At 58.9% G+C, this 17,081-nt stretch overlaps 1 protein-coding gene across 3 annotated transcripts in view; it reads right to left on the bottom strand.

The window, feature by feature from the left end:
• PCDH1 (protocadherin 1) overlaps positions 1-15,845 on the bottom strand; it is a 133,224-nt gene extending 117,379 nt beyond the window's left edge. For all 3 annotated transcript variants that reach the window (XR_004001669.1, XM_030573225.1, XM_030573226.1), the window contains exons 1-3: positions 15,686-15,845; positions 5,720-6,534; positions 1,333-3,525 (exon numbers count right to left, since the gene is read on the bottom strand). Coding sequence is in view for 2 of the 3 variants with exons in the window: in XM_030573225.1 (XP_030429085.1) it covers positions 1,333-3,525; positions 5,720-6,534; positions 15,686-15,785 (3,108 nt within the window). In the remaining variant the exon portion in view is untranslated. The remainder of the gene's footprint in view (positions 1-1,332; positions 3,526-5,719; positions 6,535-15,685) is intronic.
• Between the last annotated feature and the right edge of the window lie 1,236 nt (positions 15,846-17,081).

Below are 17,081 nucleotides of genomic sequence, written 5' to 3'. Positions count from 1 at the left end.
ACCTCCTGCTCCCCAGCAGAGACACCCCCCCAGCCCTCGCTCGCCAGCCCCGACTGGCCCCAGCTCCGACACTCAGCACAGCCGCCTCCTGCTCCCAGCAGAGACCCTCCCCAGCTCTCGCTCCCCAGCCCCAACACTCAGCACAGCCACCTCCTGCTCCCCAGTAGAGACACCCCCCAAGCCCTCGCTCCCCAGCCCCGACTGGCACAGCCACCTCCTGCTCCCCAGCAGAGACACCCCCCCAGCCCTCACTCCCCAGCCCCGACTGGCCCCAGCTCCGACACTCAGCACAGCCACCTCCTGCTCCCCAGCAGAGACCCTCCCCAGCCCTCACTCCCCAGCCCCGACTGGCACAGCCGCCTCCTGCTCCCAGCAGAGACCCTCCCCAGCTCTTGCTCCCCAGCCCCAACACTCGGCACAGCCACCTCCTGCTCCCCAGCAGAGACCCCAACTCCGTGAGCCCTGGCTCCCCAGTCCCGACACGCACAGACAGCCCTGGTGCAGCCCAGCCCCCTCACTTCTGGTAACGAGCTGTGCTCTGATCTCCTCTGCAGTGGGCTTGGCAGAGGCTGCAATGTAGCTCTGTAGCTCCAGCGACATGCCTGATGCTCAGGCTGGAGCAAAGGGCCAAGCACCCTGGGCAGCAAGGGCTGGCGCTGCGACACAGGCTGGGGTCCCCACCCCAGGCAGCTGCACCAGGAGCAGAAGAAGCTTCTCTTACAGATTTGCTTTGCCTCAGGGCAGTAACAGGCTCAGCTCCCTTCCCGGGGAGCCCCGAGCTGGCACTTCAGAGACTGCTGCTAGCAATGTGCTGGGACTGGGCATAGCACCCCCGACCCAGGGCAGGGCTGAAAGTCAGCTCCTTGTGGGACCAGCAAGGTGCAGGCCCCAGGCAGTCCAGGACAGATGGCGCAAGCGTGACTCACTGGATGGGAGGGGTGGTCACTGCCATCTGCTGGTGCTGGCAGGCCTGGTCTCTAACCCAGTGCTCAGTTGCTACTGGGGCACAGGGGCTGCGGATCCAGCCCTTTCAACCTCTCACCCAGCACATGCAGGGCTCCTTCCCGTCAGGGGAACCCCCAGCAATGCAACCCAGTGGCTACCACCCCCATCAGCCATAGGCGGCTGCCCGCAGGTCACGGTGCCTTCAGCCCCTGCCTTTTCCTGCCCCAGGAAGGAACCATGGCTAGCTGCTCCATTAGTCCTCTGCCAGCCCCACAGGCCATTCCCATGCGGCTGGGGATGGGTCCATGCTCACTCCCACACCTCCGTCCAGATGGCGCCCCGATGCAGAGGGGGTGCGTCCGGCGGGCTCAGGATGAGCTCTCCTACCTGCTTGTTGGTGTATTTCTGGGGGTTGGTGCGGTAGCTGTAGTCAGAGTACTGCTCAGAGCCCGTCGAGTTGTTGTCCCCAGTGCCCACAAAGGTGTTAGTGGCAGGCAGGTCCTGCACCACCTGGTGCTTCTTAGAGGCAGAGGGTGACTGGGGCTGCAGCTGGATGGAGGGCAGAGGGGAGTTGGAGCGGTAGTGGCGCCCCAGGTCCGGGCTCCCAGGCGGGTAGTTGAGAGGCAGGTGGATGCGGGGGCTGTCACTGACGGAGTCATTCATGAGGTTGAACTTGAGGGACTTCTGCAGCCCAGTCTCCTCCTCGTCATCGGCCGGTTTGGGCGGCTTAGGGGACTTGCTCTTCTTCACTTTGCTCTTGCTCTTGCTGCTCTTGTTGCCCTGCTTGGGGGCATACAGGTCCTTGGTCTCCTTCTTGCCCGCCTGGTAGCCGCTCTTGGCCTCCCTCTGCCGGCAGTAGCGCACCAGCACCACCAGCACAATGACCAGGGTGACGGCCACGATGCCGGCGATGACACCGAAGAGGATGTTGCTGCGCTGCTTGCTGCGCTCATACTCGGGGTCCCCAGCGATGTCGATGTCCAGTGGCGTGTCCAGGCTGTGTCCCAGCAGGGTCTCGAGCAGCGTGCGATTGGCCAGGGTCTCATTGACGTAGAAGTGCACCAGCGCGGTGCCATGGCGCGAGGGCTTGCCCCTGTCGTTAACACGCACCACCAGGCGGTGCAGGCCATGGTGCTTGCGCAGGATCTCCTTCTCCAGCGTGATGTCCCCACTCTGCGGTGAGATCTGGAACAGCTCGAAGGGGTTGCCTCCCATGATTCTGTAGGTCAGCTCTGCATTGACCCCCGAGTCAATGTCCTCAGCCTTGACCTTGCTGACCTGCTGCCCGGGGCTGGTGTGGGGCAGGATGTGCTTGTAAGAGGCATTGGAAGGGGAGGTGATGAAAGGGGCATTGTCGTTCTCATCCAGCACGTTGATGGTCACCCCCACGTAGGCGGATCTAGGAGGGTCCCCGCCATCCACAGCTTTGAGCCGAAAGGTGTACGTGCTCTGCTGCTCCCGGTCAAAGGAGATGCTGGACAGTATGGTGCCAGTGCCATTCTGGATGACAAAGTCCCCATTGTCCTGCTCCACTGACAGCTGGATTCGGGCGTTGTCGCCCTTGTCAGCGTCAATCACCGTCACCATGCCCACCGGGCTCAGGGGAGGCATGTTCTCCATCACTGAGAAGTTGTAGCTGCTCAGCATAAACTTGGGGTCGTTGTCATTCCTGTCCATGACATTGATGGCCACAGATGCCGTGCCCTTGAGACTGGGGCTGCCCTTGTCAGCTGCCACAACTAGGAACTCGTAGCGCTCCCTTTGCTCCCGGTCCAGCACCGTCTTCACTCGGATCTCGCCTGAGTCAGGGTCAATGGAGAAGAAGCCCTTGGAGGAGGGGTCCATGTCCAGGGAGTAAACCAGCTTGGCATTGGATCCACTGTCAGCGTCACTGGCACTCACCTCCACCACCAGGTCATCAAGGGCATTGTTCTCGGGGAAGGCCACCTCGGTGAGGCTTTGGCTGAAGACTGGAGCATTGTCGTTCACATCCATCACCTGCACCTTGAGGGAGTTAGTGCTGGAGAGGGGCGGGTTCCCCGAGTCCACAGCCACAATCTCAATGGTGTACTCCTTCACCGCCTCGTAGTCCAGCGGCGTAGTGGTCTGCAAGAAGTACTTCTTCTTGCTGTCACTGCCCGTATCGCTGGCCTGTCTCAGCTGGAATGGGACATCGCCAGCAACCACACAGGTGACCACAGCGTTCTCACCCTCATCCCGGTCAGACACCTGTACCAGAGCCACGGCCGTCTCCACGGGCACGTCCTCGGAGATGTTGGCCATGCCATCCTGATGGGTGACAAGGCCAATACCCCGGATTTCAATGGAGGGGGCATTGTCATTCATGTCCTTGATAGTCACCACTACCTGGGTGCGGGCACTCTTGGGATTGGCCCCCTTGTCCTTGGCCAGGACAGAGAACTTGAGGATATTGACATCCTCCCGGTCAATGGGCCCCTGCACAGTGATGAGGCCCGTGGTCCTGTCCAGGCGCAGCAGGCGGCGCACCATGTCCGTCGCCTGGTGGAAGGAGTAGTCAATCTCGGCGTTGGCACCCTGATCTGAGTCATTGGCTTTCACCTGTGGGAGGAGGAAGAGGAGGACAAGGTGAACAGGAGCAACTCTGTCCATGTCTCTCCAGTGAAACTGGCCTAACCGGTTAGGCTGCCTCAAGCCCCACTCCCTGCTGTACCGCTCTGGCATGCAAGGAATTCTCCATGGGAACCAGCCAGCCAGCAGGTCTGACACCCAGCAACAGGAAGGAACAGCCAGGAACTAGAACGTAGCCTGTCCAGGTGAGCAGGCCGCACCCTGCTGGACCCTTGCAGCAGCAGAGAGGATCCCAGCCTGGCTGCGCACATCCCTTTGCTAAGATGAATCCTGATTCACCACCACGCTGCAGCGAAGCTAGTTACATGCAGCCAAAGACACCACCCGGGAAGGCTGGGTTAGAACCCACTGCTTCCCATTCTGGGGCACTGCTCCGAAGCTGCACAGGCAGCCCAGTGCCTACACCTGGGCCGTCCTGACTCAAAGTCAGCCCAGAGCCTGCTGCAGTTCAGTGCAGAGAGCTAGTGATTCTCAGGGCTGGGGCAGCAGGAGGCTGCAGGCTGGGATTGAGGAGCACCAGCTGAATTGGGTGTTGCGGGAGCCCAGGACTGGATCAATAGGGGGCGGGCTGAGGTTCAGTACTGTGGGGCTGTGACAGAGCTGGGGAGCTCAGGGCTGGGATAGCATAGGGGTGGGGGGAGCTGTGGGTCAGGACTGAGGGGACCAGCCTAACTGGGGAATGGGGGGAACCCAGGACAGAAATAGTATGTAGGGGGAAGAGGCTGAGATTGAGAAGCAGCAGCAAAAGTGGGGGGAGGGGTCCCAGGGCTGGAACAGCTCCAGATTGGGGCTGAGAGACAGAGGAGAGCTGCCCATACTCTGCATGGCTCCATCCCCTCTCCCCACCCCACTCCTCCCTGTCAGGAGTTCTGCATTCACATAAGCCTGTTTCCACATTTATTATTTGCCTTCTAAAGAATCGGAGGTTTGTCTAACATTTGCTTTCCTAATCAGCTCTCCAAGCGGACTCCTCTCTGCCCCATTTGCAGCTCTGCCGTTATCTCGCTCAGCAGATTTGGATGGAGAACAAAAGTTGTTAAATGTAAATTCCACCTTTTACCTCCACTCCCTGAGCTAAGGAGTCATTTTCCTCCTGAAAGATAAAAGCTGAGCAATGGCAGCAGCAGAGCTGCAGCCCATTCTCCTGTCGCTTCTGCCTTATCTGCCTCCAACTTTCGCTCTCTGAACAGTGAAAAATGAATTCTTAAACTTCACATCAAAATTAGTGAGCCAAGCAGCTGAGTGCTGGCCGCGTTCCACTTATTAAGATGGCAGCTGCAGATAAACAGATGTCAGCTCCCATCGGCTCAGTGCCCCTTCCACCAAATCAACAGAGACCCACCCCTCAGGGCTCCCAGCCAATTGAAATGGGCACGCTTGGACTCAAAATTCTCTCTGTAGAGTCTGTGGCATGCAAGGGGCTTTTGGCTACCCCAGGGCTTCAGCCGTGCCACATTTTGTTTGTGCATGTACAGGAGAGGCTGCACCATCCCACATCTCCCTGAGGAGCAGGCACTTCCCAGGGATTGCCAAGCCAAAGGAGACTGCTTTAGTTTCAGAGGCATCTAATGCTGGTGAAAGGGAGACTAATTTCCTGTTTGTAGCCAGCATTTAGCACAGCTAGGCAGTGGGCAGGCTTCCCAAGCACAGCTCTCCTGGTGCCCCTCAATCCTGAACTGCAGTCCCTGCTAGACCAGCCCTGGCCTTCCCCCACTTCTTTTCCATTCTTAATCTTACCACATTGTGGTGTGGTTTACTAGGGAAGCTGCCCACCTACAAAACCTCTGCCACTTGTGATCATGCTATGCCTGAAACCAGGTTCCCGGTGGTGCCTCAGCACATTCCCAGACAGACAGACTGTGAGGCCTTTGGGACAGAGACTGTTCTTTTTAGTCTGTGTTTGTACAACACCTGGGGCCACAGGGGCCTGGGCCATGACTAATATTCCTAATAATGTACAGTGCCTACTGCAATGTGGGCCTGGTCCATGACTGGGCCCAATTAGTGCTCCCATAATATGCTTAATAAATAATAATCGTAGCAAGTAATATAAAGGCGCTCCAGCTGCTCCACCTGTCTCAATTGAAAGCTGATGAAGAAAGTGGGAAGCTGGCCTGGGCATTGCAGCTTGTGCACCATGCTTGGTGCCCCGCTGCGTGCTCACCTGGAGGACGGAGTGCCCCATGGGGCTGTTCTCTGAGAGCTCTGCCTCGTACAGGGCCTTCTCGAACTTGGGGGTGTTGTCATTCATGTCCAGGATGGTGATACGCAGCAGAGCGCTGCTCGCCCGCGGTGGGCTGCCTCCATCCTGCACCTTGATGGTCAGGTCATAGGAGTCCCACTGCTCCCGGTCCAGGTTCCCCATGACAATCAGCTGCGGCTGCTTCTCATCCTGATCCTCAGCCACCTGCAGGCCAAAGAGCTCCTGCGCCTCGGGCCCGGCCAGGAGCTCATAGGAGGCGACCCCGTTGGTGCCTGCATCGCGGTCCATGGCCAGGGGGATGGGGAAGAGTGCCCCAATGTTGGTGTTCTCAGGAATGGCCAGTGTGATGACAGGCGAGGCGAAGTTGGGCGTGTTGTCATTGATGTCCAGCACCTCAATCTGCCCTTCTAGCAGGCGTGGGCTGCTGTTCATCATCAGGTCCGTGATGGACACCTCGAACTCCAGGAAGCAGAGTTCCCCTGGGAGCTGGCTCTGACACTCCCGCAGGCTCTCCCGGTCAATGGAAGTCTCCGTGGTGTAAATGTCCCCTGTCTTGCCATCCACACGCAGGTAGGGGGCCCCCACTTCCAGCTTATAGAGGTGCCCCACGTCAGGAAAGCCGTAGTCAGCAGCCAAGCTCCCAATGAGTGTGTTGGGTGGCTGTTCCTCCTGCACTTTGTAGACCACACGTGTCCCAGCGCCCAAGGTGGGGAGCTGCAGGACAAGCCACAGGCCCAGGTAGGCTGCCAGCCATGTCATCCTGCATTGGACAGGGGCTGCAAGGAAGCAGAGACACCACAGATTAAAGACAGCATGATGCATCTCTTGGGCCTCCTCGCTCCCCACATACCCTGTTTGCTGCCACTGCACGTCCAACCCAGCTAGGAATGAGAAGCCCAGCCCTGCTGCCAGCTATGAAGCAGTTGAGCAGTTCCCTGCTCCACACACTCACCTCCCTGCTCAGCTGGTCACAGCAGCTGATTTCCAGCAGCCCTCTGCAACCCAACATCAATGCCCAGAGGAAAGGGTCCTACATGCCCTGCCTGTGTAAGAACACAGGCACTGAAACCCAGCCCCACCAGCTAGTCACAACTCTAACGGACACTGCACCCAGGCAGACGCACGCAGGGCACGCTGCAAAGAGCTTCCACCTGCACTGCATAGCATGCTCTAGCCAGAGAGATAGCCTTGCGGGGCAGACCAGAGACCCTGTGCCCCCCTCAGTGCTATAGTGACACGCTGTGAGCGAGTGCCTCCAAGCCGGTGCTGCAGCAACACACTACAAACATACAACCCCTCCACCCCCTCAGTGCTACAGTGACACATGCTACAAGTACACCCTCCTCCTCCTCAGCCCCCTACCCCCAGAGCTACAGTGACTCACGCTATGAGCATCCCCACCCCATCTCGGCACTGCAGTGACACACTGCATAGTGTGTTCTAGCCAGAGAGACAGCCTCGCACCGCAGCCCAGAGACCCTGCGCCCCCCCAGTGCTGCAGTGACACACTACAGGTGTGCAAACTCCACCCCCCCAGTGCTGCAGTGACACATGCTACGAGCGCGCACACACCCCTGTGCTACGGTGACTCATGCTATGAGCTTCCCACCCCCACCCTGGTGCTACAGTGACACGCTGTGAGCGAGCGCCACCACCACGCCGCCATTGCAGAGACACACATGACAAGCGTGCACCCCCATGCACACCCTGGCATTGCAGCAACACATGCTACAAGTGCACCTTCCCCTCCCCCCCGGATTCTGCACTGACACACACTACAAGCGCACGCCCATCCCCCACGCTGCAGTGACACACACTTCTCCCACATACACACACTGCACTGAGCTCAGAGACTCAGTCCGGACTCCTGGCCCTAGGGGGCTGCAGTAGAACAGACAGGAGAAGAGCCTCCTAGGGCACTGGAGCCACCCCATAAAGTGTCTCCTACCCTCAGCGCTGCCTCACATGGAGTGGAACACCCACACCACTGCTGTGTTGGTCCTGAGCTGGGTTCCCTGGCCACATAGGGCAGGCTGGGGCTCCACACCTGCTCACATTGGTACAAGCTGTGGGCCTACACCAGGTGGGGGGCAGAGAGGCAAGGTGAGATCCCTCCCTTCCTCATTGCCCCAGGCCCCCCAAGATATACACACACAGTAACCTCCCCCAACACACACACAGAGTCTGAACTCCTCCAACACATACACTGTCTGACCCCCGCCAACACACACACAGACACACACACAATAACCTCCCCCAACACACACAATCTGACCACCTCCAACACACACACAAACACACACACACACAAACACACACACACACACAGTCTGATCCCCCAACACACACAGTCTGACCCCCCACCAGCACACACACAGTAGCCTCCCACAAACACAGACTGTCTGACTCCTGCAACACACATAGTAACATCACCCCAACACACAGACAGGGCCGCCAAGAACAGGTTCGGGCCCTGGTGAAAAAAAAAAATTGGGCCCCCCAGCAAGGGCGGACTGGCTAAACAGGGCCAAAGAAGCCAGGGAAGCTTGGCCCACGGCCACATTCTGGACCGCCGGGCCCCAGTAATTTATATCGGTCTTCCCCCCTCCCTCATCGGCCCTGCACACAGATATGGTGTCTGACCCTCCCCAGCACACAAACACAGAGTAACCTCCTCTCAACACATACACACTGTCTGACTCCTTTCACACATACACATACACACGGTAACCTACCCCCTACACACACACACTGTCTGACCCCTTCCATGCGCACACACGCACACACACATACACACACTCTCCAAGCCCCGCCAACACACCAGAGCACCCCAGGAGACAGAGGGCTCGACTACCAATACAGATCCAACAAGCAGCCCACAGTGGGAGCTGTGTACCTGACACATACAAGCGTTAACTTCCTTCTTAGAAATGACACGATCCCAGCCAAACACCCGAACACAAGCGTCAAACTCGCCAGCCCTTAGCATGATTGTCCAGGACCAGAATCATGGCCCCACATCCCCTATTTCCTAGGGCCCCACATACAGCACTGCTCCCACCAGCCCGTCACCTTGCCCATACCCCAGCCTCATACCCCCACAGAAACTCCTCCTGTGATGAACAGACATGCAATGCTGTACTCCTCCTTCCCCACACTGTAACCCCCTGCCCCTCAACACTGCCCCCTATGCACTCCACACAACCTCAAACCTCCACCACACACACACCTCCCTACTCAACCCCAAAACGCACAGTTGGGGGCCCCCCTCTCCAGTTCTTCCTGGTTCTGTTATTGCACTAAGGGCCAGCCTCTCCCCCAGGCTGAGCCCTGAGCCCCTCACTCCTCCCCCATGACATGCGAGATGCCCACCTGGCCCAGCCCCTCCAAGCACGCCTGGCCTCACTGCCTGCCCTGAACATCAACCCCACAAGCAGTGCCAGGCCCTAGCGGGTCAGAGCATAGGACCCTTGGCAGTGCCCTTCCCCAACTTCACCCTATACAGCGGGGAGTGTCTCCAAGTGCGCACAGGACAGGGCAGGCATTGGGAAGGGTTACAGCTGCCTGTCTACTAGCACAGCCCCTGGAGAGATGCTGCAGTTCAATCCTGTGGAAGGCAACACCTGGGCATGGGAACCCCAGGCACAAGATCCCTCCAGCACAGTGGGCTCCTCTCCCATGTACAGAGTAAGCTCCAGACCACCCCACACACGGCAAGCTCCCCCAGCCCTTCTCTTTGCACCCGCACACTCAGCAAGCTGCCCTCCAACACAGAGCTACCCCTCTTTCACATATGACCAGACCCTCCCCCGCCCAGCAAGTTGAGTCTCCCTCCCCAGCACAAAGTGATCCCATGGGGCACTACCCAATTCCCATTCATTGTGAGCCCCCCTCCCACACACTCAGTCCCCCCCCTTCCCTCCCCCTGACAGGGAATCCCTCCGTTCCCCACCCCCACTCTGCTACATGATGCTCTGACCCTGAATGGGCCCCTGCTCCCCCCAGTGAGTGAGTGGGGCAACAGTCAGTGCCAAGAGCAGCTCAGGCGCTACACAGTTTAGCACATTCCTCGAGCCACCAGCTCACACCTCATTACGAGTCCCTGACCCCAGCCCAGCAGAGGGGACCCTGTGCAGCCCCTCCTCTCCCACACAGACCACAGCCTGTTCCACAAGCACAGATGACAATCATAGGGAAGCTTTAGCAGCCCTGCTCCAAGGCCCTGGCCCCACGGCACGGCTCCCCCTCCCGGCTGTCCCACTTTGCTAAGTGTCCTTCATGCAGGATTAAAAAATCTGCCCCTCTCTGGCAGCATGAGTGAGAGAGGTGGCTCTGGCATGGCAGGAGCAGCCAGCCCAGGAGCAACCCATGTGTGGGACAGGTCCTATTTGTCCTGGCAAAGTGTGAGGTATTGGCTACACTGGCGATTTACAGCGCTGCAACTTTCTCACTCAGGGGTGTGAAAAAACACTCCCCTGAGCGCAGCAAGTTACAGCGCTGCAAAGCGCCAGTGTAAGCGTGGCTCCCAGCACTGTAAGCTAATCCCCACGAGGAGGTGGAGTACCTGCAGCGCTGGGAGAGCTCTCTCCAGCACTGGCGCTGCGACCACACTTGCACTTCAAAGCGCTGCGGCGGGAGAGAGCAAAACAAGCCCCTCCCAGTAAGAAGGGACACCAACACCAAGACTCAACCCTGGCCCTGGAGAAGCACATTCCCAGGCACAGAGAAGAAACAGAGCAAAATCTGCTTTGGTGGAGAATGGCTCCCAGAGGGAGGCAAAAAGCTGACAGCAGCCACAGTGTGCCACATGCCTGCACGGCGAATGCATGTGCCTTTCTCAGGCACCCTACTGCTCAGTAGCACCCTAGATAATGGCTGTATATGGAGCAAGACAAACAAATACCATCTAACCACAGGCCCCGGGAGAGCCCAAGTTGGACAAACCCCAAGAGCTGGTCGTGATCTATTGAGTACCCTGGTGAGGCTCTTTTGGAGCTGCAGCTGGGCCTGGAGCTGCTCCCAGAGGTTGTTTGCCCATGTTTGTTTATTCTAGGCGTGGGTTGCAACTGTGTCCAGTCCCTGAGCTGTGGTTCCCATCGGGTGAGGTTCGGGGCAAAGGTGAAAGTTGTAAGGTAAGGCAGTCCCTGTGCCTAGCAGGCAGCCTGAGTCAGCCATTCCTGGGCTCTATGGGCCAGCTGCCTTGCAGGGCTCCGCACCCAGCAGCTTCCGCTGTGATTGCTGGTGGGGCTTGGCAAACCCAGGGCTCACCCTACCACCTCTCTCACTGCAGCAGGGGCCAAAGGCAGAGCACAGACCAGCGCTCACTCCCAGGACAATTCACCTTGGCTGGAGCAGGTGCTGCATTTTTGCCCCAGCCCCACCACCATCCTCTGCTGGTGCAGAGGGTGTGTGAACGACTCCCACACACTGCGTGGCTGTGAATGACGTGCTGCAGAGCTCCAGCCTGAGGATCATGGCTGACAGCGTGGCCCCTTGGGCACAGTGAAGCTGTCCACCAATGGTAAAGATCATCTGTGCAGGATGCACTGGAACCAACTCCTCCAGGAGCTAAGGATTGTACCAGACCTCCCCAGCTTCTGCTCCGAAAGCCAGGCGTTCTCCTACAACCCACCTGTACCACTAAACACCCGAAGCAGTGACCATTTACAACCCAAACCACTCCACTGCACACACAACTCTCCCCCAGGGAGAGGGTGAGCGACAGAGCAAACCACACTTAGCATCACTCAGTGCACCATCAGAAGGCACTCAGATACTGCTGTTATGAGGGTGGGATCAGAACCCCTGCAGAATTACACCCAAGGGGCTGTGTACAGGAAGGTTGCAAAGTCCAGAACTCAAAAGTTAGGAAATACCAGAATTAAAGATGCCTGTGGGACCTTCATTAGTCCTCTTTGTTTATGGGCATTAGGAGACAGTCTTGAATTACATGTTTACATACTGTTGTTTACACAGGACTCTGCCTCATTCAGGGCACTGAGTGGACAGTGCTCCATGCTCAATATTTCTGTTTATCCTCATCATTCACTGCATGGCCCCTGATCTTATTTACTGCACACCACTCAAACCATGACCTGAATACAGAATCATTCATTTCCTCCTGGGCTTTTCTATATTGCTCATCACTACAGCATCAGAGCGCTTCACACACGTTAATGAATGTGTCTTCACAAAGCCTGTCAGGTAGAGGGGGTATTGTCCCTATTTTGCACATGGGAAAGTGAAACAGAGAGTTTAAGGCCAAAACTGCCAAAGGCGTCGGACCAATTTTGGTGCCCAAATCTGAGAAGGCCCAATCTTAGCATTTGTTAACACCCAGAATGTTCAAAGCACAGCTCCTGTGGACTTCAGCGCAGCTGTGAGCACTCAGCAATTCTGCGGCTTTGACCTAAGGTGTCCTAAGCCAGATACCCAAGTCGCCACCTGTGCATATTCGGGTTTAATCAACACCTCATGCAGGCTACAGACCCTGTTTCAGAGAGAGGGAGATACCCCAGTCCTGAGGGTGGTATTCAACCTCCACAGCGAAACCATCCTTTCTCTTCCTGCAACCCCCCCGCCTCACCCCCTCCGCACTTTCCAACCTCTGTAACAAAGGAGGAAAGGGCTCCACAGAAAGCAGCCTCCTTCATTACACAACCCTGATTCACCCAGAAACCCAAAAGATACACAACCCTGATTCATCCCTACAGATCCACCCTGTGCACTGAAAGAGGCAGGGGACCAGTGCAAAAAGCAGTATGTGATCACAGAATTAAAGGCTGTATCATAATGCATAGGTACAAGCGGACTGAATTAAGGTTACATGCAAACTTAATTCAGGCATTCCCTAATTTTTGAGTGCTTGACTTTGCAACCTTAATATTCCTTTACAGATATTATTTACTTTTAAAAAACATAACAATTGAAAAAAAAAAACAAATTTCATTGTGTAAAATCACACCAACGCCAATGTGTGTCATCAGTGGGGCTGGGATCCTTTGCTCCACAGCACAGTACTCTGCCATGTGAGCTAACATTAATTGATAGCAGTAGTAGGTTATCAACCTCAATATAGACCTACCACTAGAGGAGGATAGAGACATACTTTGCGAGTAGGTTTCCAACATACTTGCTGAACAAAAGTTGAAACTAAGGAATCCTGGATTCAGTCCCAGGTTCTGGAGGGAAGTGTGCTCTAGTGGTTACAAATCTCTCTGCCCCATTTCACCTTGTCCCTCTCCTGCTGCTATCTCCTGTCTCCTTGCTCCTACTTATTCTGCTCCTAGACTCCCTCCTCCAGAGTTCCTGGTCCTGCCCCTCTCCCCCCATTTCCCCTTCCCTGCTGCCATCTCCCCCGCACCCCCTGCTGCTTCTGTCCCCAGCCCCTGCCATGCTCACACCCTGATCCTATGCTCCTCCTTCCATGGCTCCTGCCCCCTCCCTCTGCTACCTTGTTCTGTCCTCCCTCCCATCTTCTGTCCCCCCCACCATTCTGTTCCTACCTGTCCCTCCTCCTGAGCTCCTGCCACACACACACACACACACACCCTTTTCCGCCTCCTGCCTGGACACGGGCGGGGGGGGGGGGAGGGGAGATAACTGAGGACACAGGACAGACAGCTTCCCTGCTCCACAGCAGCCCCTGGCCTTTTGGGGGAGCAACAGCAGGGAAAGTCCTGCTCAGCACCCCACTCGCAGTCCTAGGCTAGAGCATGCTCAGTTCAGACCGAATCTTTGAGATTTTCGAGGCTGAACCTCTCTCTACTGAGCATGTGCACACTAAGATTTTTCAAAGGCTTTTCACTTGACCAAATTTGGGTGTTTTTTTCCCAGGACCAGCAAAAGGAGTGATCCCTTGGCCAAATTTCAAGCCTTAACCCCAAAGCATGGCAGTGACAGAGCTTCTCAACCCAACAGCAGTGGAAACCTTTATGGCTGAGCCCTTTGAGCTGAACCCTTCCAAAAGATCCAGCCGGAGGCAGACAGTGAGTGTGGGAAATTCCAGCCTGAAGATTTGGCGTTTGGTAAAATCTTACCAACAAGCAACTGAAAACAAGATCTTACCCTGGCAGCCATAGCTACAGGCAGTGCTGCCTGGCCATGTAGACTGGAACAGGGCAACGGAGAATCACACCTGCACATCCTGGCCACAGCAACTCCCTGCCCAGGGCTTCCAAGCCTGACCCCACCACAGCAGCTACAGGCAGAAGGAACCCCCGACCATTCCTAGGCACAGAGGGAGCAAGATGTGGGAAGCAGGCACCAGCGGCCTGGAGACTGACTGTCACCCACACAGGTTGGGTCATATTACCCTATGCAAGAGATCACACCTGCCCTGCCTTGCCCAGTTGCCCCAGAGCCAGGGCATTTCTAGCACTGACCAGCTCTCCCAACCATGCCAAGACAGGCTGGAGCTGTCAGGACTTAGCACACCCAGGCCCTGGCCTAGAACCCGGGGAGAGCTGAGCCCCAGAGGGAGGCTGGCAGCTGGGCAGTGACCCCAGAAAAAAGGGGGAAAGGGATTAAGGGGGAAATGCCAGTCCCTGTTCCCCCCTCCCCAGTACACACCCAGAGGCAGAGCACAAGCGCGGGGGGGGGGGAAGGGAAAGGGAGGCGTGCGCGCACACTCACGCGGGGGGGGGCGCACATCCTCTACGCGCTCTCGGGGAACTAATCATTGGCCAAATCCCAAAGCTGCTGTCTTGGAGCTATGGGCAGGCCAGGAAAGCTGTGGATAAGGAGGCGTTTGGACCATTTAGAAAGTGACACCTGCTTTCCCTGGTACTTTCTCGTTCACAGGCACATACACAAAAGCAGCGCCAGTGGCACAGACAGACAGACACAGCTCATGCCAGTGGCGCGCGCACACATACACACTCACACACACACCACTCACCCCTCACCCCATGCCAGAGGCGCGCGCGCACACCGTGCCAGCGGCGATCGGGCGCGCGCTCCCAGTCTCTTTCTCGCACTTACAGCAGCATTTGCCCGCACCCCAGGGCAGGCTCGGTTATCCCGGGGAAGCTGTGGGGCGGGCCGGGAGCTCGGGGGCCAGTGGGGAACGAAGCGCCAGGGGCAGCCAGCCTCTGCCATGCAGATGAGCCCGTTTCAGCCGGGGTGGGCGATCGGGGAGGCGCTGGTCTGGCAGGCTCTGGGCAGCCTCTCCCGGGAATGGAGGCAGCAGCACAACAAGTGTCATGAGACGCGTGCGGCGCTGCTGTCCGGCCTGCCCCCTCCGGGACACTGCAGCTCGCAGCCCCGCAGGCCCTCCGCTCTGCCGGCCCTGGTCCCAGGCTCTGAGCAGCCAGCGAGAGAGCCCCTGGCTCAGGCAGCTCCACCCCGCCCGGCCCTGGCTAGGGCTAGGGCAGCTCCGTGATCCACCCTTGGTGCGGAAAGCGGGGGGGGGGGGTTCCTCGCCCAACAAGCCTCGGGAATCTGCGGGGACGAGACGGCTGAAGCCCGGGAGCCCATGGAGGGGACGGGGCGGATGCGCCCTAATAAGGCTCCGATCCCCGGGCAGCCTCTGATCACGGCGCCCAGCTGCTCAGCACAGAGCCTGGAAAGAAAGTTGGTGGCCCCGCAAGCGGCGGAAGGGCAGCAGCTCCTGCCCCTTCTCCTTCGCCTGGCTGCCGGGAGGCGCGTCCCTCCCTCGTTGGGCGCAGCATCCGCCTCGCTAACCTGCCCAGCATCGCTTCTGGGCTCCACTCCCCCTCCCCGGGTACCCCGCTGCCCCCGCAGCCAGCGCCGCCGTCTGGTCCCCGAGACCCAGCCCCCGCCTCGCTCCCTGCCCGAGGACCGGCCAGGAGGACCCGCGGACTCCCGCATTCCGACACACGCGGAGGCATGGCCGTGGGGCAACGGGGGGGCTCCCGGATCCAGCCGCGCGGGGGCACCGAGCACCAGGCAGGCTCCAGCTCTTACTTGGCAGCGAAGAGCGCCGTGTGCGCTGCATCTCCGGCTTCTCCATCCCCTGCCGGGACCGGCTCAGCTCTGCGCCTCCGGCTGGTTCCCCAAAAAACATGCGGAATCCCGGGGGACCCGTGGCGGCCGGTCGGGGCTGCGGCTCCCTGCCGGCGCGGCAAGCGGGGCTGGCGCAGCCGTGTCCGTCCCGCTGTCCGGCTCTCGGCGTGTGTGAGTCTGTGCCAGGGACGCACCGAGCCGGCCCAGCCCCCTCCCCCTCGCTGCTCCGCCTCTCGCTGCCGCCAGCACCCGGAGGTGGAGCCCGGCGAGGCGGGGGCTCAGCAGATCCGCCGAGTGCTGCGGCTGAGAGGCTGTTGGAGACTCTGGCTCGTGTCGCGGTGGGTCGGAGCGGGAGCTAACCGCCTGTTCCCCAGCGAGCGGCACCTGCACGGCCCGGCTGGGGGCGGATCGGTGTGCGCATGGGAACCAAGCCAGACCCCAGCCCTGCGGTAGCGCTTAGGGGAGAGCCCCGGGACACCCCCGGTTCTCTGCGGACCGAGCAATGTGCCCCCGAAAGCCTGACTGGAGGGCGTAGCCAGCGCCCCGTTTCCCCCACCCCGCAGAGCCCCGAGCAGCCAGATGGCCGGCGCATCCGCGGCTGCCCCCCAATCCCGCCTCTCCGGGGACTAAGGAGCTGCCCAGCCTCCTCCCACGGGATTAGAGGCGCTGCCTTAGCATGGGAGCTGGAGGAATTAGCCCTGTGACTCCAAGGCAGAGCTGCGCTCCTGGAGCTGCCCGAGGTGCTGCCTGCGGCTCCCGGCTAGCCGGTGCGCTCCCCGGGAGCAGAGGAGCCCTATGAGCACCGCATGCGATGGACCCGCGCGCCTGCCCTTCGCCCCTTCCCACCCTGGGCATCCCGGCCAGTCGGGCGCAGAGCGCAGCTCAGGGAAGGGACCAGAGTGAGGTGCTGTCCATGAAACAGCGGGCCGAAATGTGGCTTCACTAGCCCGCTGGAGAGCTAGGAGAGGGGTTGGTGACTGTGTCCCGCCGTTCTCGGCCCAGCCAGCAGCCGCCCCTTCAACAAATGCAGCTCAGGAGGAGCCCAGGGATGCTCAGCACCTCCCAACAAACAACTCTGGCCTCCGCGGGCCTGCTGTGGGCCAGGGCGCAGAGCTAGTGTATCCCCGGTTCCCGAATCAGTGACCCTGGGCCGGCGGGGACTGGCTGTCTGGCTGCGGCCCCAGGTCCAGGGGTGACCAGGTGGCAAGAGTGCAAGTCACAGACCTGGTGTCAGCACTCTGGTGAGTCACGAACGCTCTTCTTCCAGGCGTCAGACCCCCGCTGGGCAGAGCTGAGCAGCTGCAGGTTCCCCACTGACACTGAAAACTCCCGCCCCCTCCCACTACAGGGCTGGGTC

This window comes from Gopherus evgoodei, chromosome 8, assembly GCF_007399415.2.
Source record: "Gopherus evgoodei ecotype Sinaloan lineage chromosome 8, rGopEvg1_v1.p, whole genome shotgun sequence".
NCBI lineage: Eukaryota > Metazoa > Chordata > Testudines > Testudinidae > Gopherus > Gopherus evgoodei.
The sequence above is the reverse complement of the archived record's forward strand: the minus strand, read 5'-3'. Positions and strand labels throughout refer to the sequence as shown.